The sequence below is a fragment of the Capra hircus genome, chromosome 27 (genome assembly GCF_001704415.2).
Source record: "Capra hircus breed San Clemente chromosome 27, ASM170441v1, whole genome shotgun sequence".
NCBI classification, from domain to species: domain Eukaryota; kingdom Metazoa; phylum Chordata; class Mammalia; order Artiodactyla; family Bovidae; genus Capra; species Capra hircus.
Window position 1 is genome coordinate 41,642,411 of NC_030834.1, and position 22,908 is coordinate 41,665,318.

Sequence of the window (22,908 nt, forward strand, 5' to 3'; positions counted from 1 at the left end):
AGGAAAAGGAGTCCATCAAGGCTGTATATTGTCACCCTGCTTATTTAACTTCTATGCAGAGTACATCATGAGAAATGCTGGGCTGGAAGAAGCACAAGCTGGAATCAAGATTGCCGGGAGAAATCTCAATAACCTCAGATATGCAGAGGACACCACCCTTATGGCAGAAAGTGAAGAAGAACTAAAAAGCCTCTGGATGAAAGTGAAAGAGGAGAGTGAAAAAGTTGGCTTAAATCTCAACATTCAGAAAACAAAGATCATGGCATCTGGTCCCATCACTTCATGGGAAATAGATGGGGAAACAGTGGAAACAGTGTCAGACTTTATTTTGGGGGGCTCCAAAATCACTGCAGATGGTGACTGCAGCCATGAAATTAAAAGACCCTTACTCCTTGGAAGAAGAGTAATGACCAACCTAGATAGTATATTCAAAAGCAGAGACATCACTTTGCCAACTAAGGTCCGTCTAGTCAAGGCTCTGGTTTTTCCTGTGGTCATGTGTGGATGTGAGAGTTGGCCTGTGAAGAAGGCTGAGCACCGAAGAATTGATGCGTTTGAACTGTGGTGTTGGAGAAGACTCTTGAGTGCCCCTTGGACTGCAAGGAGATCTAACCAGTCCATTCTGAAGGAGATCAACCCTAGGATTTCTTTGGAAGGAATGATGCTAAAGCTGAAGCTCCAGTACTTTGGCCACCTCATGGGAAGAGTTGACTCATTGGAAAAGACTCTGATGCTGGGAGGGATTGGGGGCAGGAGGAGAAGGGGATGACAGAGGATGAGATGGCTGGATGGCATCATGGACTCGATGGACATGAGTCTGAGTGAACTCTGGGAGATGGTGATGGACAGGGAGGCCTGGCATGCTGCAATTCATGGGGTTGCAAAGAGTCGGACACGACTGAGTGACTGAACTGAACTGATATATATTAGTATGCATACACACACTTTGATGCTTTCGAACCATCGTGCTGAAGAGGATTCTTGAGATTCCCTTGGACTGCAAGGAGATCAGACCAGTCAGTTCTAAAGGAAATCAGTCCTGAATATTCATTGGAAGGACTGATGCTGAAGCTGAAGCCCCAGTCCTTTGGCCACCTGATGGGAAGAGCTGACCCATTGGAAAAAACAATGATACTGGGAAAGATTGAGAGCAGGAGGACAAGAGGGCAACAGAGGATGAGATTGTCCTCTGGATGGCATCATCCAGATTGAAGGGCATAACTGACTCAGTGGACATGAGTTTGAGTAAACTCCCACAGATAGTGAAGGACAGGGAAGCCTGGCATGCTACAGTCCATGGGCTTGCAAAGAGTTAGACATCACTTTGTGACTAAACAACCAAAATAAAAGTGCGCTTATAATGCATAGCTCTTTTTTTCATTGTTATTACTATTCTTCCTAGATAAGGACTACATTTTACTTCCATTGTTACCTTCTTCAGTGCCCCAAATAAGGCTTAGGGTGGCAGCATTAGAAACTCAATATAAATACATATACAAATTTGTGTGTGTGTGTGTGTGTATGTGTTCATAAGACAGCAGATATAACTAGTAATATGGTGAATAACACCCAATTAGAACCATGGAATTTCAGGAACACTTCATTTGCTTGGATTATTCTAGTTAACTTTGACAGAACAGAGATAAAGGAAACATCACTCTCTGAATCATGTCAATTAAGCGTTCACAAGAGCTCAGAAATAACACAGCTTCCAGATGACTTTTTTCCCAGCCTGACAAGCAGCCCATCTCTTGGAAGTAGTAGGTGTATGGAATTCCTTAGTCTCCTTAGGGAGGCTTGGTAATTTTCAGGCCGTGTGGATAGTATTTGTGCTTTCTGTCTTCTTAGTCATTGCCATTAAAGAGGTTTAACCACCAAGGAACACCCCGTGTGATGATCTTCTAAAGCATGAGAAAACTGGCTTAACGTCAGAAGAGTGCTCACACAGAGCGCTCTGGGAAAAAAGACTTTAGCATTTCCAAATGCATTTCAGAAAGTTATCTTGGCAAGTTGACTCTACAGCTTCCAAGTTACATAAGTGAACACATGAGTCACAGATGCAGGGTGCGATGTTTGGCAACAGTGTGCTCACCTTTTACCATGCGGACAGGGAAAGAGGAGCTGATGGAGGTTCAGTGGAAAAAGAGACGTGATGGATACATTATAAATAGAACCCCAGAATTTATGGTAAAGCTATTTGGAGAAAATGGAACAGCCTGGACAGTTCTATTTTGGCTCAAAGACAGTCATCGTAACTTTAAGGATCCCAGGAGCCCTTTGTTCATTTATTTTTACTGTTGGCAGAAGCGAAACCTTGAAAGAAATGAATTTAACAATGGATTAAATTGCTTAATTTGGCCTTCTTGAATAGAATTTTTAGAACTACCGATTCCGTTAGCTGTATCTGTAGGGACTGCTCAGTGTCCTCACTGTTGGGCTTCATGAGGTTTCTGACCTGGTTTGAGGTGCTGCAGAAATGGAACACATTTACCAGCTCCTGCAGAAACACCATTCCCTGGCTGATTGCATTGGGGTGTTCTTTTCCCCCTCACCGTCATCCTTTTTAAGTCCGGACATCTTTGATCCACTTGATTTTACCAGGTCCTTTGTTTCTATAGGTTCAAAATAAAGCTGTTAGTATATTGTAAGCTAACAGATAAAGACCTTCTAATGCAATCATTTCCTCTTTTCCCTATAAAGTGGGTCTGTTGTATCTTGTACTAACCACATCAAGTTCACTATCAACCCATAATTTACGTCTCACTTCCCAAACTACTGATTTGTTAGAAAACCAATTCCAGCAGATTTAACAGAAATACAGCTAAGAATTGTAGGGGATTTGCAGGAGATCTCACTGCAACAAAAACAGATGTACAGTCACTGATAATTACTGGCAGGGTTTAAGCAGCACTGGTTCTCAAAGGTTATTAACAGGCGTAGAGGGACGACACGTCCTCCCCTATATCCTCTCTTTCAGGACTGCTTCAGACCGAAAAGTAGGGTACACGCGTTAAAAGGCTGTCATTCTTTCCCATTACCACTGTAACAAGTTAACGCAGACTTGAGGCCTAAAACCAAGACAAATGTTTTACCTTATGGTTCTGCAGGTCACAGGTCTTACACAGCTTTTGCTGGAATGAAATCAAAGTGTCAAGGGCTGTGCCCCACCTGGAGGCTCTCGGGGAGGATGCACGTGCTTGCCTTTTCCATCCTCTAGGGGGTCACCCTCCTGCCTTGGTCCAGGACCCTTTCCTCATCAATGACCACCCATGGAGTTCTCACACACCTGGCTCTGACCCAGTTTCTCAGACGCATCTCTCTCAAACTCACTCATTCTGTCTCCATCTTCCACACTTACAGATATTTCTGATTACACTGGGCCACCGTATCGCCCAGGGTAACCTGTGACACCATCACATTGTCATGGTGCCCCTTTCCCCTGTAAGCTAACAGTCCCAGGTTGTGGAGATTAACATGTAGGCACTTGGGAGCTGTGACCACAAAGGTATTCAGTTTCAATTCTTTACTTCTAAAAATCCTCTGGTTACCCAGGACCTTAGTAAGTCAACGGCATCATCTGCTGGCTTGCGTATTAATCAACTTTCCTTAAATTAGCTTGTAATGAAGGAATGACTGACTTTGTAATACGATCTTTGTGTTAAATGGCAGCTCCAAGCTGAGCCCCTGCCCCAGCAATTACAAGAATAGGTCTTGTATGGAATCACCACCTGCCCCTACAGTCCCCTCCCCATAAAGAGGATGTATTTGTCGAATTCACACAGCTGAGTCAAGAAATTCATGCATGTTAATTCACCCTGGAGTATGATTCGCTTGCCTGGTTTAGCTCCAACCACAGAGAACAAATGATATAATTGTTACTAAATCCTCACCTTTGATTCTGCATAAAAGAACTCTGCACAGGATTTATGCATTTGTGAATGCATACAGTGGTTTGATATATATCATGTAACTATCTTCCTGCGTCATATTTTACAATCTGATGCATACATAATAAAGCAGGAATCAAATCTGGCCCATAAGCTGAGAATGATTGTTACATTGTTAAGTGGCTTTAAAAAAATTAAATGAATAATATTTTCTTTGGAGAAAAATCACATGAAACTTAAATGTCGTGTCTGGAAGTAAGGTGGTTGAGACATGGGGGTAGCTTTGGTCCTTCAAGGGCAGAGGTGAACAGTTGCAGCAGAGGCATTATGACTCATAAACCCTAAAATATTTCTGCCTGACCCTTTCTTGTCGAAGTTTGTCCATTAACTCAAAACTGACATTTCTATGGGTAAATATTTGCAAGATATGGGGGTGACAATGGGATTTGTTTATGGCATTGTTAATGTTGACATGCAACTAATGGGTAATTCAACCTAGCTTTTGAGATCAGAATTCCACTCAAAGAGAATCTAATTAAGAATAAGCAACATTTTTTAAGCAACAGCACAACAAATGTGGATTTCCGTTATAAAAATTTCAGTGAGTAGATGTAGGTGAGTGGGATGGATGTGGGTTTCTGAATCCAGAATTCACTTCTCTTAGGCATTGTCACTAATAGGCAAAGAGGTAGGTGACCTGTTTCAAATAAAATTTGTAATGTAGTCTGACCAGGAAAAAAAAAAAGTGAGGGAGGGAGCCTTCAAACAAAATATTCCAGTGATTAAATGTCCCCTGGAATGGGTCATATCCAGCATCACTAGTCAGTACCACACAAATCCTAGCAAAGAGGCAGATCTGAGTAGTGAATTGCCTCTTACAGGAGATTCTTTCAAATAGCGACATAAATACTGTTGCGATTGGTTCCAGTCAAGGTTTGGCTTTTCACTTTGAATGGATGCTGTGGGTTTGTAAGCCTGAGAGCTGAAATAGAGTACCCTGACATCAAAAAGCTCGCCTGTATATTTCACTGGACGCAGCTTTTCCTCAAGGTAGCAGAGCTAGCAGGGATATGCTCTACATAGCCAGACTGAAATTCTGGGAATAGAATACGGTTTCCAGCTCAAGCCGGCAGCGGTGGGCGCTCCAGCCCCAAAAGGGCCCTGCCAACTTTAGCTGCGAGGCAGTTTGTTCACCTCTGACATATCATCTGCATGAATAAGCATCACTTTGAAAATAGATTTGCAGCTGAGATGCAAAGTAACTCTGTGATACATAACCACATGCAAGTAACATCAAAATGCTTTGGGAACATTTACACTGTTCCCAAAGAGCATCTGTATTGTCTCTTTAAAAACCTTAATATAGGTCTTTTCAAGTCCAGTTTACAGACTGGAAAACTGGGGTTCAGAAAGGATAACCCAAGGATATAATGTCTCAGTCAGTACAAGTGGAGGCAACACACATCCATCCATCCATCTGAAGCACCCAGTCCAGTGGTGGTCAGGCCACGGGCCAGAGTGGAACATGTTACATCATTTCTAACCAGCCTGAAACATCCTTTACTCCATAATGACACAAAGCTGTCAACAGTTGGAAGTAAATTACTCATTTTTTCTGACAGCCAGAGTCCACCTTGGAAGTGGACTGGCTATTTTAAACAGCTTAACCGGAGACTGAGTGTGTCTTACTTTTGAAACATTTAATTTTGTCTAATATACTAACTGATACACGCACGAGGCATTTTGAACCTTTCTGACAGTTCTTGTCGCTGATTTCATAAACACCCTTCTTCTCTACTTCAGAAGGAAGGGCCCGGGTTGTGACTCTGCAGATGGACCCTGGTGACACTGGATGTTATCAGTTGTTTGAGTCACTTCAGGTGAAACAGAATGGCCAAGTGATCAAATACTGAAGGGTAGAATTGTATCATTTACGTATTTCTGTTCTTTGGTAATTCATTATGATCCTGGTCCTGATAAGAAGAAATAAGAGCTCAAAAATATCAGCTCACTTAGCCATCCTTAATGAAGAAGAATCAAAATGTCCAATACTTGTGAAAGCCTTCATTCTATCAAGGATGAATGTGGCTTTTGTCTGAAGGCACAGGTGAAATCACCTGCAGCGCTTCAGGGTGGAGCGCAGCTAACGAATGTGTCTGTTTCAGGCAACTCAGCATGCAGACGGCTGGCGCTCACTTGTGAAGGTGGGTTTGAGATGGGGCATTTGTGAGGCTGGTTTACAAGGGAGCTGTTTTCATTCTCTCTTATAGGCTGACCGGCATGAACCTCCCTTCTCCTGTCATCAGCAGCAAGAACTGGTTGCGCCTCCATTTCACATCTGACAGCAACCACCGACGGAAAGGATTTAACGCTCAGTTTCAAGGTAAGAAGGCTTTATCTTATATGACAAAAAATAGCGGAAGATACTCTGGTCCTCTGGCAATGCTGAAATTTTAGGACTCTCTTGCTGAAGATGAAACAAGAGTTATAAACTTGAATGAAAATGGCTTCTATCTCTCATATGAACCGTTTACTTTGGAACAATTAGCAGCTTCTTAGTAAAGTTTTACTGTGGTGACAGTATGCTGTATATTTTATGGTTTTGCTGGAATTATTGCTAAGTTTCAACCAGTAAGTCAATGAACATATAATAGCACTCATTTCAATCACTATGCACCTACCCAGTAAGTAAGAGTTTCTGATTATTTTCTTTATCTGCTTACTAAGAGGGATGTAGCATATGGGTTGTATGAAAGTGCATAAATGCATCATCTTATCACTTTCAGTCCTAAGATGTATGCACACTCCACAAATGCAGCTACCTAATGATTAGTGGTTTACACACAGCTGTCCAGTGTCGTGCTTAATTGTTTAGTTGTGTGTGACTCTTTGCGACCCCTGTACCATAGCCTGCCAGGATCCTTTGTCCATGGGGAGTCTCCAGGCAAGAATACTGGAGTGGGTTGCTGTGCCCTCCTCCGGGGGATCTTCCCCACCCAGGGATTGAACCCAAGTCTCTTGCATTACAGGCAGATTCTTTACTGTCTGAGCCACCACGGAAGCTCAGGAATACTGGAGTGGGTAGCCTGTCCCTTCTCCAGGGGATCTTCCCAACCCAAGAATTGAACCAGGGTCTCCTGCATTGCAGGTGGATTCTTTACCAGCTGAGCTAGCAAGGAAGCCCAGGGGACTGCAAAACAAAAACACCAGATTGTTTGTAGTTGGGTGAAACAGAGAGCTTGCCATCAATAGTATATTGGATTGATTTTAAATCTTTTTGTATCTAATTCTAGATACAAAAAAAAAAAAAAAAAAACCTCACCTGGATAGCATGTTATCATTTCCTACATGTTTCCAATAGTCAATAATTGTTATCAATACTATGAAAAAGGCAATAGAAACTGTTACACATGCATCTGAAAATAAAGCGAACTAGGATGGCTCTGTCAGAAAGCTAGATGCTTTCTCAAGCAAACTTCTCCAGCTTTCCCCAAACTGTGGCCAGTTCAGTGAAGGCAGAATTCCCTGAACATTTGGCACACGCAAGCTAGAACCCTAAAATGAGGAAATGACAAAACCCCCATGCTCCAGAAACTCGCGAATCACAAGGACAGTGTGCAGACAACTCTGTCTATGAAGGATAGAACATAAAGTCATAGACGCCACTGAGCGAGGTTTTAGCAATGTTCCAGCCGGTGAGTCTGAATGCCACCTATCTGAAACACATTTATTTTCTTTTTATAAATTTTATTGGAGTATAGTTGATTCACAATGTTGCATTTGTTTTGAAACACATTTTGAAATCCATAATGCCCTTACTGTGTCCTTTTGGGCAAGAAGTTAAAAAAAAAAAAAAACCTAAGAGTGATTTTCAGGGTTTTAAATATAGATGATGCTGAGGAGGGTGCCTGTGGTAGGTTTTACCTGCCACTGGTCCACAGGCACATGGACCCTCACAGCACGTGCCTGACTTGGAGGCCAGGGACAATTTTGTCTTGCCTAAATGCATTTTATCTATAAGGAGCATTGTCCGTCTCTCAGTTTCTTCTGATGCTGCCAGAAAATTCTCAGACTGCAAATATACTGTCTTGAACTTGAGGAGATTCACACCAATTTGTTTTCATTAATCCCGGGACCCAGGCAAGGCCACTGTTTTTCTTCTCAGACCAGCCTCAATGTGCCTTGATTTTCCAAGGGCATGTATTCTAACCGCAGTTATAGGAGAGCAGGCCTGGAAAGTGCAGGCCAATGGGAGCTGGGGTCTCATGGGGATATAATGAGGGGAGCTGAGGAATACCCCACTCAGTCTTGGAGGAAATTCTGAGTTTTCTCCATATGATTTCCCATCAACAGATACATCTGTCTCTGATTTAAGACCCTCATAGAGCACTATTTAGAATCACAATTGACTGATCAGTTGGTGCATTATATAGTTATTGCTAAACTGGTGACCAATCTTCTCCGAAAGTCCTACTTAGTTGATGCGTATGGAAATACAGAAACATTTCCAGGTGTCATCCTCTCAACCTGATCATTGAGTCTGGCACCTGGACCAGTGACTGAAAGATGAAATATAGAATATCGAGTTTGAAGATGCTCCAAATCGGTAGATACAAGAAGCAACTGCAATATTGCAACACCACATATCAGCCATGGGTTTTGTATGTATACCACGTATAACATGTTCATATATATTTGTATATATATAAAAGTGATGATTAGAAAAATTTCATATGTAATTGGCCAGGCTCCTCTACCCATGAGATTCTCCAAGCAAGGATACTGGAGTGGGTTGCCGTGCCCTCCTCCAGGGGATCTTCCCAACCCAGGGATCAAACCCACATCTGTTATGTCTCCTGCATCTGCAGGCAGGTTCTTTACCTGCCACCTGGGAAGCCCATATGAAAATATATTTGTATATATAAAAGTGATGATTAGAAAGATTTGTGCATAAAACCAAAGAGCTGAAAAGACGTGAGAATACAAGGAGGGGTAAACATGGCTCAGCAGTGATGTGTAAGAAAACCTCTTCAGGCTAATGAAGCTCACGTCCAGGAATGCAGGGTGGCAGGGGCTGCCCTTTCTTCACTGGCTGCGGGCCTTATATCACAGGAAGGGTCATGACATCACGACTAAGGCCAGATCTCAGCTGACCATCCATGGACAGTCAGATTCAGCACTGGATGTCATCCTTTTGAAAGCAAAGGTTACAAAACAGAGGGGACCAGGATGATAGTAAGAAATGTTCCAAAACAGGAACTGAGGACACTGAGAAGGAGCCTGGTGAATGCCAGGCAGGAAGGCATCACGAGGGTTTTCTGGCTCCTGGGGGTAGAACTGTCACTCGTGAACAAGAGCCACAGGTGGACTTTCCTGCCAACCCCAGAACTAGCCTGCGGGCAGCAGAAGGCAGGACACAGAGCACCGGCCTGGGCGGGCCTCTGGGAGCCCCTGGCTGCCCCGCTGACATCCCCACTGGACACAGGGCTGCCTGGACGCTGCAGGGAGGCCTCAGTATTTTCACTCTGAGGACAGATACTTCCTGTCTTAGAGGAAGGTATACTGTTCTTGTAAATTTTCTGTTTTCTTTTCTACCTAGACTGAACAGCAGGAAGCCCCAATTTATACTGTACTATATTTCAACTAAACAAATTCAAGGAGAAAAACAAGAATGCTGTTGTTATTACCTCCACACTTGCTAAGAAGAAATCAAAGTAGAAGAGCAATCTAGCAAACCAGCAAGAACAACAATAATAGTGAAAACAGTGTCTAGTGAAAGCTAGTTTAAAATCTATGTAAATAGTCTCTCAAAGAATCTGAATCTTGGGGTATTTGGTGGAGAAGGGGAACATGAGAAAACACATTTCTGTGCTCACTGCTTTCAACATTATTGTAGTCACATTTATCATTTGCAGTCACTCTTATGACTATAAAATTTCCATCAGTGTTACGCAGAGTGAATGAGAAAGCAGATTCTGTGAGATTCCTGTGAAAACTCTTTTTGTTCCTAAGCTGCCAACGTGGCCCCCTGCTGGCATCTCTGTCATCGAATCTGCCCCTCTGATGGGAGAATGAAGCCTGCAGAGATTTTTACAACTTCTAAAAACAAAGAATCCATTCCTTTTAACTTGGGGCTTTTCTTGGTCAGATAAACAGCCATCCACCAGCGCAGCATGGTCTTTCTTGTGTTCCTTGATGTTTCCACCTTTCATCCCTGTGTCCTCCTTTCTCTGAACCCTGCACTTGATTCTTTGGCTTTTCTCTCTTCGATCATGCCATCAAGTTATGCCAAAAGTAGAAGTAAGGTTGATTGACAGGTGAAACCACTCTGTAGTTGCTAAATATATTCACCTTTAAAATAGCATTATGAGCAAAAAACTGTGGCAAATTCAATAAGAGCTACTTGATAGATTTGCAATATCACGTGTCTCTTATGGGCCCTCACAGAATGACAGATTTATGTAGGACATGCTATTCTTTAAATCAACTGAAAATTGAGCCCATTCTTTATATGTTGCCTCCATCATTAATTATAATTAAATAAGTGCCTTCTTAGCACAATCCATCATGTAGACATTTCTGATGTCTAAAAGATGAATTTTTTTAAAAGATATATTAACCTTGAACCATAAGTGCCTCTCCAGTATGAAGTAGCTATATATGTGTCAAGCTCCAGTTTTACGTACATTTATCTGACTATTTGTAAAAATACAGTTTTCACAAAATGAAATTCCCATTGATTTCTGTAATTGATCAATCATGTGGAAAGTATTTTAATAAAGTTCCAGTTTATACAGAGAATACTCTATCTTTTAAATCAAGGGAAAACCTGACTGGATTTAAATTTTGCATTGACACAAATAACTGGCATTCTTTTTATTTTATTTCATTCTCTACAACTCTTGGGTTTTCCTCTTTATTAAAAATGAAGAACTTTGTATGAAATGAAGACTTTTCTGTTGTTAAACACGTTTGGGGGCTTCCCTGGTGGCTTGGTGGTAAAGAATCTGCCGGCGCAGAAGACATGGGCCTGATCCCTCATTGGGGAAGATCCCGCATGCTTTGGAGCAACTAAGTCTGGGGGCCACAAATACTGAGCCTGTGTTCCAGAGCCCGTGTGCCCTAGGGTGCGTGTTCCAGGGCGGGAGAAGCCACCGCGATGAGAAACCCACACCCGCACCTGCAGAGCAGCCCTCACCCACCCGCAACTAGAGAAAGCCTGCGCAGCAGCAACAATGGCACAGCCAGAAATAAATGAACAAAACATGTTTTGGAAAATTGGAAGCTTCACCTTTTGAGATTAATTCAAATTGAGGTAGAAATCACGCATTCTCCCTTCATCGTGCAGGGCTCCCCTTCTCTGTAACCTGAAATACATCCAGTCCCAGAGGCTCTGCCTCCGAGGTCAAGGGCCTGAATCCCGAGGCCCTTTGTATCTGTGTCTCTGTCTAGGACAGTAAACAGTAAGGACCATAAACTAGAACCTGGAAGGGGCTCAGTTGTCATATGTATTAAAGAAATGAAGGAAACCAAGAGCGCTTCTTCTTCCCGGGGTTTCTGGACCACTGGTCTGCAGAAGCAGTGAGGAACCCCTAGGTGGCGCTCCGGCTCATTTCTGTGGCCTTGGGCACCGTGCACCCTTCCACTGAGAGGCGCTTTCAAGTTTCCTGGGTGTTTTTTTTTTTTTTTTAAACTTTATTTTCTTTACAATACTGTATTGATTTTGCCATACATTGACATGAATCAGCCACGGGTGTATGAGTTCCCAATCCTGAACCCCCCTCCCTTTCAATAAAAATAAACGAGTGAAACCTTATCTTATAACCTCTAAGTAATTCTTGCTGTTTAGTAGCTAATTCGTGTCGGATTCTTTGCAATCCCATGGACTGTAGCCCCCCAGGCTCCTCTGTCCATGGGATTCTCCAGGCAAGAATACTGTAGTGGGTTGTCATTTCCTTCTCCAGGGGATCTTCCCAACCCAGGGATCAAATCTGGGTCTCCTGCACTGTTAGGCATATTGTGTACCAATGAGCCACCAGGGAAACCATGCAATTCTTAAAACCTCAAAAAGGAAAAAAGAGTTTTTAATACATATAAATTCACTAAAATCAGAAATACATACCACTTTCCTTAAATATATACTTTAACTTCTCTCAGAACCAGAGATTCCCGCAACTCTAGGACTTTCAATAATTCACAAAAGATGCCCATCTCTGTGTTTCCAGCTGCTGACTCTTGTCCTCTCCTTTTTCATTAAGTACTTTTTATTAGCCAATATCCTTTCTGCCTTGTGTATCTCACTATCTTAGTCTACAAAATGAGAATAATAATATCTGCCTCCCCATATCATCATGAGTAGCAAATAAAATGAAAAGCAAGTGTGATGAGCGCTTTGTAAACAGCACTGAGATGTCAGAGCATTCATCACCCATCAGTAACTTTCCTCAAGCTTAGCGTCTTCCTCATCAAATTAACTAAAACAAGGAGTTTGTTCTTCAGCATTTTAAGGGATATTTTAAAACTTATAGAACAGACCGACCGTTGCCTTACATTGTTGGCAGTAGTTTGGACAGGCACAGACCCTCTGGACAGCTGTTTCAAGGTAAAATTGGACCCCTGTCTCCTCTAGACCTGGCAATTCCACTCTGGGTGCATGCCCACCAGAAATGAGCACAGGAGTGCAAAAGGACGGAGCCATGCGCTGAAGATTCACCCATGATTGTCAGACACTGCATCAAAGCTGAATGTCCAGCCACAGTAGAGCACAGGAAGAAAGGGGCATTCATCCAGCGGAACACTAAATAAAAATGAAAAAAGACAAACTCCCTCTACAAGTAACAACATGTGGAATCTCACAGACACACTGTGGAGTGAATGGACCCAGACCCAGACACGTGCACCCTGCACGGTCCATTTACCTGACATCTGGGGATCTGCAAATTCATGGTTTACAGTGGTTGTTATTGATGTTCAGTCACTCTGTCATGTCTGACTCTTTGTGACCACGTGGACTGCAGCATGCCAGGCTTCTCTGTCCTGTGCTGTCTCCTGGATTTGCTCAAAATCATGTCCATTGAGTTGGTGATGCCATCCAATCCAACCATGTCATCCTCTGTTGCCCCCTTCTCCTCCTGCCTTCAATCTTTCCCAGCATCAGGGTCTTTTCTAAGGAGTCAGTTCTTCATATCAGGTGGCCACAGTATGGGAGCTGCAGCCTCAGCATCAGTCCTTCCAGTGAATGTCCAGGGCTGATTTCCTTTGGGATGGACTGGTTGGACTTCCTTGCAGTCCAAGGACTTATTGCTAAAGAACAGCACCATGCTTTTTGCTTGTTTACATTTCAGTTTAAAAAGGGTCAGAACAATCCCCTTCCTCCAAAATGTGAATTTCTATAGAATTTTCTTACAAATAGGTGCAGGCGAAAATACCTAGAGTTCCCCAACTCAATGTCATGATGCTGTCAAAGGTCACCATTAGGAAGGGGCTCCCACCACACAGCAGAGAAGGGGACACTAAGCGGTCGCCACATTACGCAGCTTGTAAATACATGGCAGCACCAGGCCATCAGCAGAACCCTCTGTGTTCTCTGTTCATTGTCATCCTCTCAACTCTATTTCCTCCATAGTCTTGCTGCACTGCTTCCTTTGTTGCCAATCAGAACATCTTTCTTTGGGGAGCAGCGATTTATTTTGGTGAAAAGGAAATCCCAAAGAAAAGAGTGTCACTATAAGACAAACTATAAGCAAGTGACAGCTTTATCCATTTTCACCTCTGCTGATGTCGGAGGGAGCAGAAGGGCTGTTGGAGACAGTTTCCCAGAGGAAGGACCACCTGGGTGTGTCCAGGGCATCCAGGAAGGAGGAGGGGAGGGATCTGAGTAAAGGAGCATCAAACGCAGAGGGGCGTTCGGGCTCCTACAAACACAGCCCATCAGTCCTGGGGTCAGGGGGGAGACAGAAAAAGAGAGAGAGGCGAGGGATGCAGGGGAAAGGGAGGATTTATGCTACCCTTAAAAACTGTAACTGGGGGTAAACGGAGGATCTCCGGAGCGTTTGAGGAGTAGGATGGGAGAGCAGTGCACGCAACTCTATTGCCAAGGCTGCAGGGTGGTCCCTTTTGATAGCTCTTGGGGGCTGGGGGGCGGACAGCCTGGGGCATCTCAGGAAGAAGGGCTGCTGGGGGGACCCTCTGAGACACTGAGCACAGGAACAGGGACTGACCCTGAGTCATCATATTTAACAAAGAGGAAAATATGTGGCTTAGACATAAGATGCCCTTCATCCCAAGGCTCAGCCAAGGGCTTCCTGGGTAAAGAACCAGCTGGTAAAGAACCCGCATGCTGGCGCGGGTGACGCGGGGAACATGAGTACAGTCCCTGGGTCAGGAAGGTCCCCTGGAGGAGGATGGCAGCCTACTCCAGCGTTCCTGCCTGGAGAATTCCATGGGCGCAGGAGCCTGGTGGGCTACCGTCCATGGGTCGCAAAGAGACCTGAGCATGCGCATCACCCAAGGCTCAGCCACCACCACATTTAAAGCATCAGTATATTTGAGAGAGACCATGTGCATCAGAGGGGAAGGTGTGTGTGCGCGTGCACGTGCAGTGGTGATCATGGTAGATGCAAGCAGCGGCAGCCTGTGCTCTTCAGAGCCCAGCGAACCAGAGCTGGACAAGAGACACGGAATAGATTCCAGGCTCAGTAAGCAGTGGCCTGGCTGTGACCCGCTTCCTCCAGGGAACGCACGTGGGATGGAGCTTGTGTTAATTAGCACCTCATCAGATACTTGTGGAGAGCCCACTGTGTGCCCACAACACCTCCATCTGTGCTGGGAAAGCCCCATTTCGCATGGAGCTGGCCTCCTGGGGAGGGAGACAGAAATCCATCAGACAAGTTGAGTGCATGCTGGTGGGAGAAACATTAGGGTCTCGGTCAAGAAAGGCCCTTCAGAGGGAACAGTGTCTGAGCCGAGATCCCAGTGACTTGTGACGGTTAGGAAAAGAGCTACGTGGGCAGTGAAAAAGGAGGAGAGACCGAGGAAGAACACAGGACGCTGCGGGGTGATAACTGCAGAGAGAGGTCAGGGGACAGTCCCGTGGGGCCCTGTGGGGTCTGCAGGGGCCGGTCAGGCTTATTTGATTTATAAGGCAAGGTTCTGGAATGTCTGGAAAGTGAGGAGGTAGGTGTGAGATCTGAGCCCATCATTTGAGCTTGTCTGTAGAGAAAGCCCCTCTGTGAACCATTATCCTGTCCCCTCCAAGGGCGATAGGGAGTCTTCTACATGAATAGATGGCCCTGTCTTCTCTCTCATCTGGGTTCCTGGGCCCCAGTCCTGAGATACAGGTCATGTCACAGCACTGGCAAATTGTGCTTTCTCGTCTGCAGGGTGGAGTGCGCAGCTGAGCTCAGGTGATGGGCTGGGGCAACACACCTGGGGTTACCTGCCTGCAGGCCTCTTGTCCTGGCCCAAGTGACATACCCCTCACCTGCTTCCACCAACCCAAATTCCAGCCCCACTGCATAGCTTCATGTGGGCCGACTGTACATAACGTATTAGACCCACCCACTTAATCTTTGTAAAAGAGCGGAAGCGGGTGTGATTGTGTGAGTGTGTGCCAGGACATTCACAGACTGCAAGGTAAAAACCCATCATGAACAGGACAGGACGAAGACAATGTGCCTAGATTCAAGAGCGTTAATAACAGCTTCGACCAGACTTCGGGCACAGGTTCTTACTAATGTTGGAAAAGAGAACATATTTCTTAAGGAAAGTGCATGGTTTTACGCATTAGAGATGTTAAATTAATAGATAGAAGGCTCACCTGGAGATGGCCTAATGGAGTAAATGAACTTTTGAGTCCGTTCCAGACTTTTGATTTTAGTCAGTGCATCTTCATGTATTGATCAATTTAAAACTTGTATTTGAAATATTCATGCACAGTAAATCATAGCCATTCCACATAAAAGCACTTAAACTAAAGCCTCCTTTTCCCTAAACTCCTAAGTGTGGTTCCCACTGGGCAATTGGGAACCAACAGAGTTATTCAGTAAATCACAGCTCTTTAGAATACATTAATATGTGAGCACAGGTAGATGTTAACATTCTTATGCTTGGTGACTATAAAAGCTTCGGGTGGTTATTACTCCCCCAGTAAACTGTCTTTCCACAATTTTTATTTACATGCCGTTAGATGGAAATTATTCTGGTTTTTGGTTTGTCGGTGCCTAACTGTGCTCTCTTCACGCTTTCGCTCTCTAAGCTGGCAGTTTAATCAGTCCAATCTGGAGGCTGTGTTTAGAGGTTTTTTTTTTTTTTTTTTTTTTTTTTTTTTAGCTAAATGTGCATGTCCATTTCTCATAAGGGACTCAGTGCTTTGAAAGATAAGGCATCATGGTGTACTTGGCCCGTGTCACGGGGCTGCCAGTATTTCCACTGAGAAGCCCTTGCAGTCGTCACCGTGTGGAGTTTCTTCACTGTCCCCGCCCTGATGCTGATACGGCAGGGAGGTGCTGGAGTTGCGGCTTACCCGAGGTAGCTGCTGCTCAGAGCTGTAGGGACATGGATGGTCAGTCAGAGCTGTGTGGAAGCCGGGAAGCTTGAAAAGGCACAAGCCATGTCACTTGCTCTCTTAATCGCCAGTCAGATGACTCAGATTGTGCAATGACTCTTTTGCTTGATGCAGCACAGATTTTAGGATGAGCCCAGGGAGGTTATCCCAGAGGTTGCCTCGTTTAAGCTAGAGCTTCACACCCCTCATGAAAGGATGGTACAGTCACTTCTGAGGATAAACACAAGGTTTAACTCTTGTGTTGAGATGCAGCTCAGATCCACATGTGGGTTGAAAATGGGTTTTGAAGCAACATAGAGCAAAAGCTTATTTCTGGGCACCTGTGGAATCTGGTTTTCTCAAATTGCATCAGCATGCTTTGACTTGCATGAAGAACACCTATACTCTCCTAATGGTGTTTCTTTCTGTGTTATTGAGTCATAATTGACTAATAAACTTGTACATATTCAAAGTGTACACATGACAATTTGATATACACAAGGGATATAGGATTCTCACTATCGAGTTAATAAACACACGCATCACATTACATATTTACCCTTTATTTTTGGTGAGAACATGTGAATTCTCTTCTCTTTGGAAATTTCGCCTGTTGTCACCATGGTGCACATTAGGCCCGCAAACCTTGGTCATCTGATTACTGAAAGCTTGTTCCTTTCACCAGCCTCTACCTGTTTCCCCCAGCTCCTACCCCTGGCTGCCACTTGTCTGTTTTCTAATTGACTCAAGTTCAAGACCTTAACCAAGTCAAAATTAGAGGTTTACTTCTAGAAATGGTTATAAAGACCAGTGTCTCTTGCCTTCCTTAACCCAGATATTACCTGCCCCAGCTACAAAACTGCGACACTTAAGAGCTTTTAAAAAGCACTCTGAGATTGCGATTTGTTGATTTAAGATGAGGACCAACATTGGTATTTTTTTAAGGCTTTCTAGATTATTCTCATCTAGAGCCAGAGTTAACAAAATGATGGAAACTATCTGTAAGTGCTCTGATATTTAATTTTACAATTTATACCACCAGTGATAATCTTCACTGCTCTAAAATTAAAAATGGTGACTCAGCTCAGTTCAGTCACTCAGTTGTGTCCGACTCTTTGTGACCCCATGAACCGCAGCACACCAGGCCTCTCTGTCCATCACCAGCTCCCAGAGTCCACCTAAACCCAATGTCTATTGTGTCCATGATGCCATCCAACCATCTCATCCTCTATCTCCAGTAGCATATTGGGCACCTACTGACTTGGGGAGTTCATCTTTCAGTGTCCTATCTTTTTGCCTTTTCATACGTTTCATGGGGTTCTCGAGGCAAGAATACTGAAGTGGTTTGCCATTCCTGTCTCCAGTGGACCACATTCTGTCAAAAGTGATGACTATTGCTTAATATTTTGAAATTCAAGATTTAATTCCTTTTTGGATCTTCTACATAAAAAAAATCATATGTTGGAAATTACCCTGGAGTGTATCATAATGAATACACAAAAACAAATCTGTTGTGATAGTAAGAAGTGAGATATTTATCTCTTATTTTAGTTAATAGTCTATAGAATTGTAAAGCACAGAACATGCTATGTATTTATAAATGTGTTTAATTGATATCTTTTGTAGGGAATTCAGTCTAGTCTTATAAGCTCTAATATCTTCGTTATTTTAATGTTTAGTCTTTAAAATGACTTAAAACATAACAGAATATATTTGTTAATTCAACTTTCAATACAAAGGTATGGAATTTGGCCTTTTGCTCAAAGCATTTTTGAGAATATTCTTTTCTTTGTTTGAAGTAATTTATCTTTTCTGTTCAGAGTAATATTTAGGCAATTCCAAACACGGAGACCAAAGTTTCTACAGTGTGTTACGTTGCTTAATGCCAGTGTTAACTTTAGACCTGTATTGATTGCTATTGGTATTAAATGATAACATTGATTTAAAATTTAACTAGAACAAAATTCTTCTGTCATATGTTGATTTCCGTTAATTATATTAACCTGAGATGTATTGAACACCTACTACTAGCAAGACATTGCAACATTTAATATGAGATTGCAGTAAAGAGCATACATCTCCTGCCTGAAGTACTTTTTGGAACAACAGGAAAGACCAGGCTTGCTTACTTCTGCTTTTGTGATTCTCATGTATTTTTTAATCTGTGTTTTTTGGGGATTGTTACCTCTGATCTTGGAATTGGACAGGATGGGCTCAAATTTAAAATATTAATATCAACTTTACCAATTTATTTCTTGAAGGGAAAGGTAATTATTAATTTTAACACAACCTTTATTTATTTTTTAATTAAATATAATCATAAAAATAGGTAGTGGTAGAATACTAACGCATGGTAGCTATAAGTTTTCTCAATGTTGTATCAACCAATAATAATACATATTTTAAAGAATATATGAATTACATGATATATTAGGAATATATGAATCATAGTCGCAGGCATATTGTAAGCATTGGATATGAGAAAGTGGTTAATAATTCACTGTCACCACTTTCAGGAGTTTATAATTTAATCGGTAGCTCGCAATATATATTTGGGTCAGTTTCCCCATTGAAAATGTCATCTCTCCAGGCAGACTTCATGCATATAAACAAGCTTTTATTTATGTATTTTTGAACTTCATGTTTGCCTGAAATCCTAGGTTACAAGTAGACTTCAGGTAGAACATTCTGTCTAATCATAGAGAATACAGAGCTAGGATGATTGCTTCCAGTTATCGGTGGGCCGTAGAAGACTCACTTTATACACAGAAGGCAGATACAGACAGGTATTCGATACAGAGACAGGTCAACGAATGGACAGATGGACAGGACTTCCGATGGGGATGGGAGCAGAGGACGCAAAGTGTGAAGTGGACAAAGACATGCTTGAGTGAGTGTGAGGCTGAGAAGAATGGGGGGAAATCCAGACTGAAAGGACAATTTGAGAAGTACCAAAAACAAAACAAACAAAAAAAACAAAACAAGCATTCCTGGACAAAGTTTAATTCAATTTGACATCTGTGGAAGATCATGATTGAAAAGTATGCTTGGGCCAGAATGTGACTGATGCTATAAGGAACCCAAAGAGCTGTGTGTGGACACCAGGAGCTTCCTGAAGTTCACCTAGGCCGGCCTGACCTTCGAGGCTGGATGATAAAAGGTTCAGAGAAATCAGCGTGTCATTGCCACAAGGAACTCAGACTGTTGTAGGGCATGTGGTTCTTTCTAAACTTGCCTACACATTCAGAGAACAGAAATGTGGCATAGTGTCCATTTCCCAATGAGATGCTTAGACAGTCCTTATTATTGACAAATTTTTATCATGCCAGAGGGGATCCATCTGCACTGTTTACACTGAATAATTCAGGTTCTAACGAAAAGTTAATCCCAAAGTCAAACAATGCATATCACAGGCATGCAGAAATAAGTCTGCCTACTGCAAACTCTAGAGCCAACGGAAATTGGATCACATTTTATTTACTGAGATCCTGGGTAAAAAGAGCATCATGTCTGTCATGAGATGTGCATAGTATGGTGATTAACTAGCAAGTCTGGACTAGACAATCTCACCTTATAAACCCTCTTGTGACACCATCTCCTTTCCCGTCTTTCACTGTAAAACCTCTTGAAAGGATGCCCTACAGAGCATCCTAACCCCCTGGCATTCTGCCTTGTGGTCCAGAACCTCTGAACTGCCAAGCCCTGTCTCATTCACATGTGACTTCTCCCACTTCTTGATAACCCACACACGAAGAACCTGGATTAGGTTTTGCCCTCATCCTGCTCTGTGCTCCTTGTATGGGGCAGCATCTCCCTCCTGAGCCTTGGGAGCGGATGCTCAGATTGGGACACAGGAACCACTTGCTCCTCCTTCCTTACTTCCTTTTGCACCTTCCTTGGGCACGGATCCCTGTGATCATTCCACCCCTCTTCCCTGCTACATGTCATGGAGTTTACATCCAGATTCCCTTCACTTGTCTCTGCACCATTGCATCAGATCCCAACATCGCAACACCCACTGCTCCTTGTGTCTTTACTGTGCAGACACCCTTCCCCCTCCTCTCCATCCATAAACCACACCATCCTTCTCGGTGTGCCACCCACTTCTGAGAGCTCCTTCTTATGCTTCTCTACCTGTCACATAGTTCTTGAATTGTATTGTAGTTCAGTCACCAAGTCGTGTCAGACTATTTGTGACCCCATGGACTGCAACACACAAGGACTCCCAGTCTCTCACCACCTTCTGGAGTTTGCCCAAATGCATGTCCACTGAATCAGTGATGCCATCCAACCATCTCATCCTCTGTCACCCTCTTCTTTTGCCTTCAATCTTTCCCAGCATCAGGGTCTGTTAATTAGTCTTTAAGTTTGTGCTGATCAGTAAGGTAGCCATTGGCCACATGTGAGCGCTCAACAGTTAAAATGTGGCTGTTTCAGAGATGAGCTGTAAGTATTAAAGGCCTTGGATTTCAGTGGCAATGTGAAAAAAAAAAAATGGCTAAGACATTACAAGTTGAAAAGATGATGTCTTTTTATCATTTTAAGTATTTTTAAACTTTTTGATGTGTCTATCAGAAAATTTTAAATTGCATAAGCGGTCACATATGTGGCCCACACTATTTTACCAGGCAGCTCTGGTGTAAGATTAGGAGTCAAATATTTAAAATATCAACCTTGCCAATTTCTTCCAGAAAAGGGTAATTATTATCTTTAATATCTACCTTTATATTTCTTTCCTTTTTAAAATAAATGTAATTATGTAAAAATAGGCAACACCTGGTAGGAAATTAATACATGATAGCTGTAATTTTTTGATAGTTACCAACCAATAATAATAGATTTTTTTTTAATTTTTTCTTTCATTAATTTGTATTTATTAACTGTTTTTTACTTCTTATTTTTTCTTTTTATTTATTTATTATTTGTTTATTTATTTTACTTTACAATACTGTATTGGTTTTGCCATACATCAACATGAATCTGCCACGGGTGTACACGTGTTCCCCATTCTGAACCCCCATCCCACCGCCCTCCCCATACCATCCCTCTGGGTCAGTCCAGTGCACCAGCCCAGAGCATCCTGTATCATGCATCAAACCTGGACTGGTGATTCATTTCACATATGATATTACACATGATTCAATGCCATTCTCCCAAATCATCCCACCCTCTCCCTCTCCCATAGAGTCCAAAAGACTGTTCTATACATCTGTGTCTCTTCTGCTGTCTCACATAAAGGATTATCATTACCATCTTTCTAAATTCCATATATATGCATTAGTATACTGTATTGGTGTTTTTCTTTCTGGCTTACTTCACTCTGTATAATAAGCTCCAGTTTCATCCACCTCATTAGAACTGATGTATTCTTTTTAATGGCTGAGTAATACTCCATTGTATATATGTACCATAGCTTTCTCATCCATTCATCTGCTGATGGACATCTAGGTTGCTTCCATGTCCTGGCTATTATAAACAGTGCTGTGATGAACAATGGGGTACACGTGTCTCTTTCAATTCTGGTTTTCTCGGTGTGCATGCCCCACAGTGGGATTGCTGGGTCATAAGGCAGTTCTGTTTCCAGTTTTTTAAGGAATCTCTACACTGTTCTCCATAGTGGCTGTACTAGTTTGCATTCCCACCAACAGTGTAAGAGGGTTCCCTTCCCTTTTCTCCACACCCTCTCCAGCATTTATTGCTTGTAGACTTTTGGACGCAGCCATTCTGACTGGTGTGAAATGGTACCTCATTGTGGTTTTGATTTGCATTTCTCTGATAATGAGTGATGTTGAGCATCTTTTCATGTGTTTGTAAGCCATCTGTATGTCTTCTTGGGAGAAATGTCTATTTAGTTCTTTGGCCCATTTTTTGATTGGCCTGTTCATTTTTGTGGAATTGAGCTACAGGAGTTGCTTCTATATTTTTAAGATTAGTTCTTTGTCAGTTGCTTCATTTGCTATTATTTTCTCCCATTCTGAAGGCCGTCTTTTCACTTTTCTTGGAGTTTCCTTTGTTGTGCAGAAGTTTTTAATTAGGTCCCATTTGTTTATTTTTGCTTTTATTTCCAATATTCTGGGAGGTCATAGAGGATCCTGCTGTGATTTATGTCGGAGAGTGTTTTGCCTAAAACCTAGGAGTTTGATAGTTTCTGGTCTTATGTTTCGATCTTTAATCCATTTTGAGTTCATTTTTGTGTATGATGTCAGAAAGTGTTTTAGTTTCATTCTTTTACAAGTGGTTGACCCGTTTTCCCAGCACCACTTGTTAAAGAGATTGTCTTTAATCCATTGTATATTCTTGCCTCATTTGTCAAAGATAAGGTGTCCATAGGTGCATGGATTTATCTCTGGGCTTTCTGTTTTGTTCCATTGATCTATATTTCTGTCTTTGTGCCAGTACCATACTGTCTTGATGACTGTGGCTTTGTAGTAGAGCCTGAAGTCAGGGAGGTTGATTCCTCCAGTTCCATTCTTCTTT

General features: G+C 42.6%; 1 protein-coding gene across 1 annotated transcript in view; it reads left to right on the forward strand.

Annotated features, from left to right (window-relative positions):
* Window positions 1-22,908, forward strand: part of CSMD1 (CUB and Sushi multiple domains 1) — a 2,085,346-nt gene that overhangs the window by 1,292,796 nt on the left and 769,642 nt on the right. Inside the window, 1 exon segment of the mRNA XM_018042044.1 lies at window positions 6,158-6,270. Coding sequence (XP_017897533.1) covers window positions 6,158-6,270 — 113 coding nt within the window.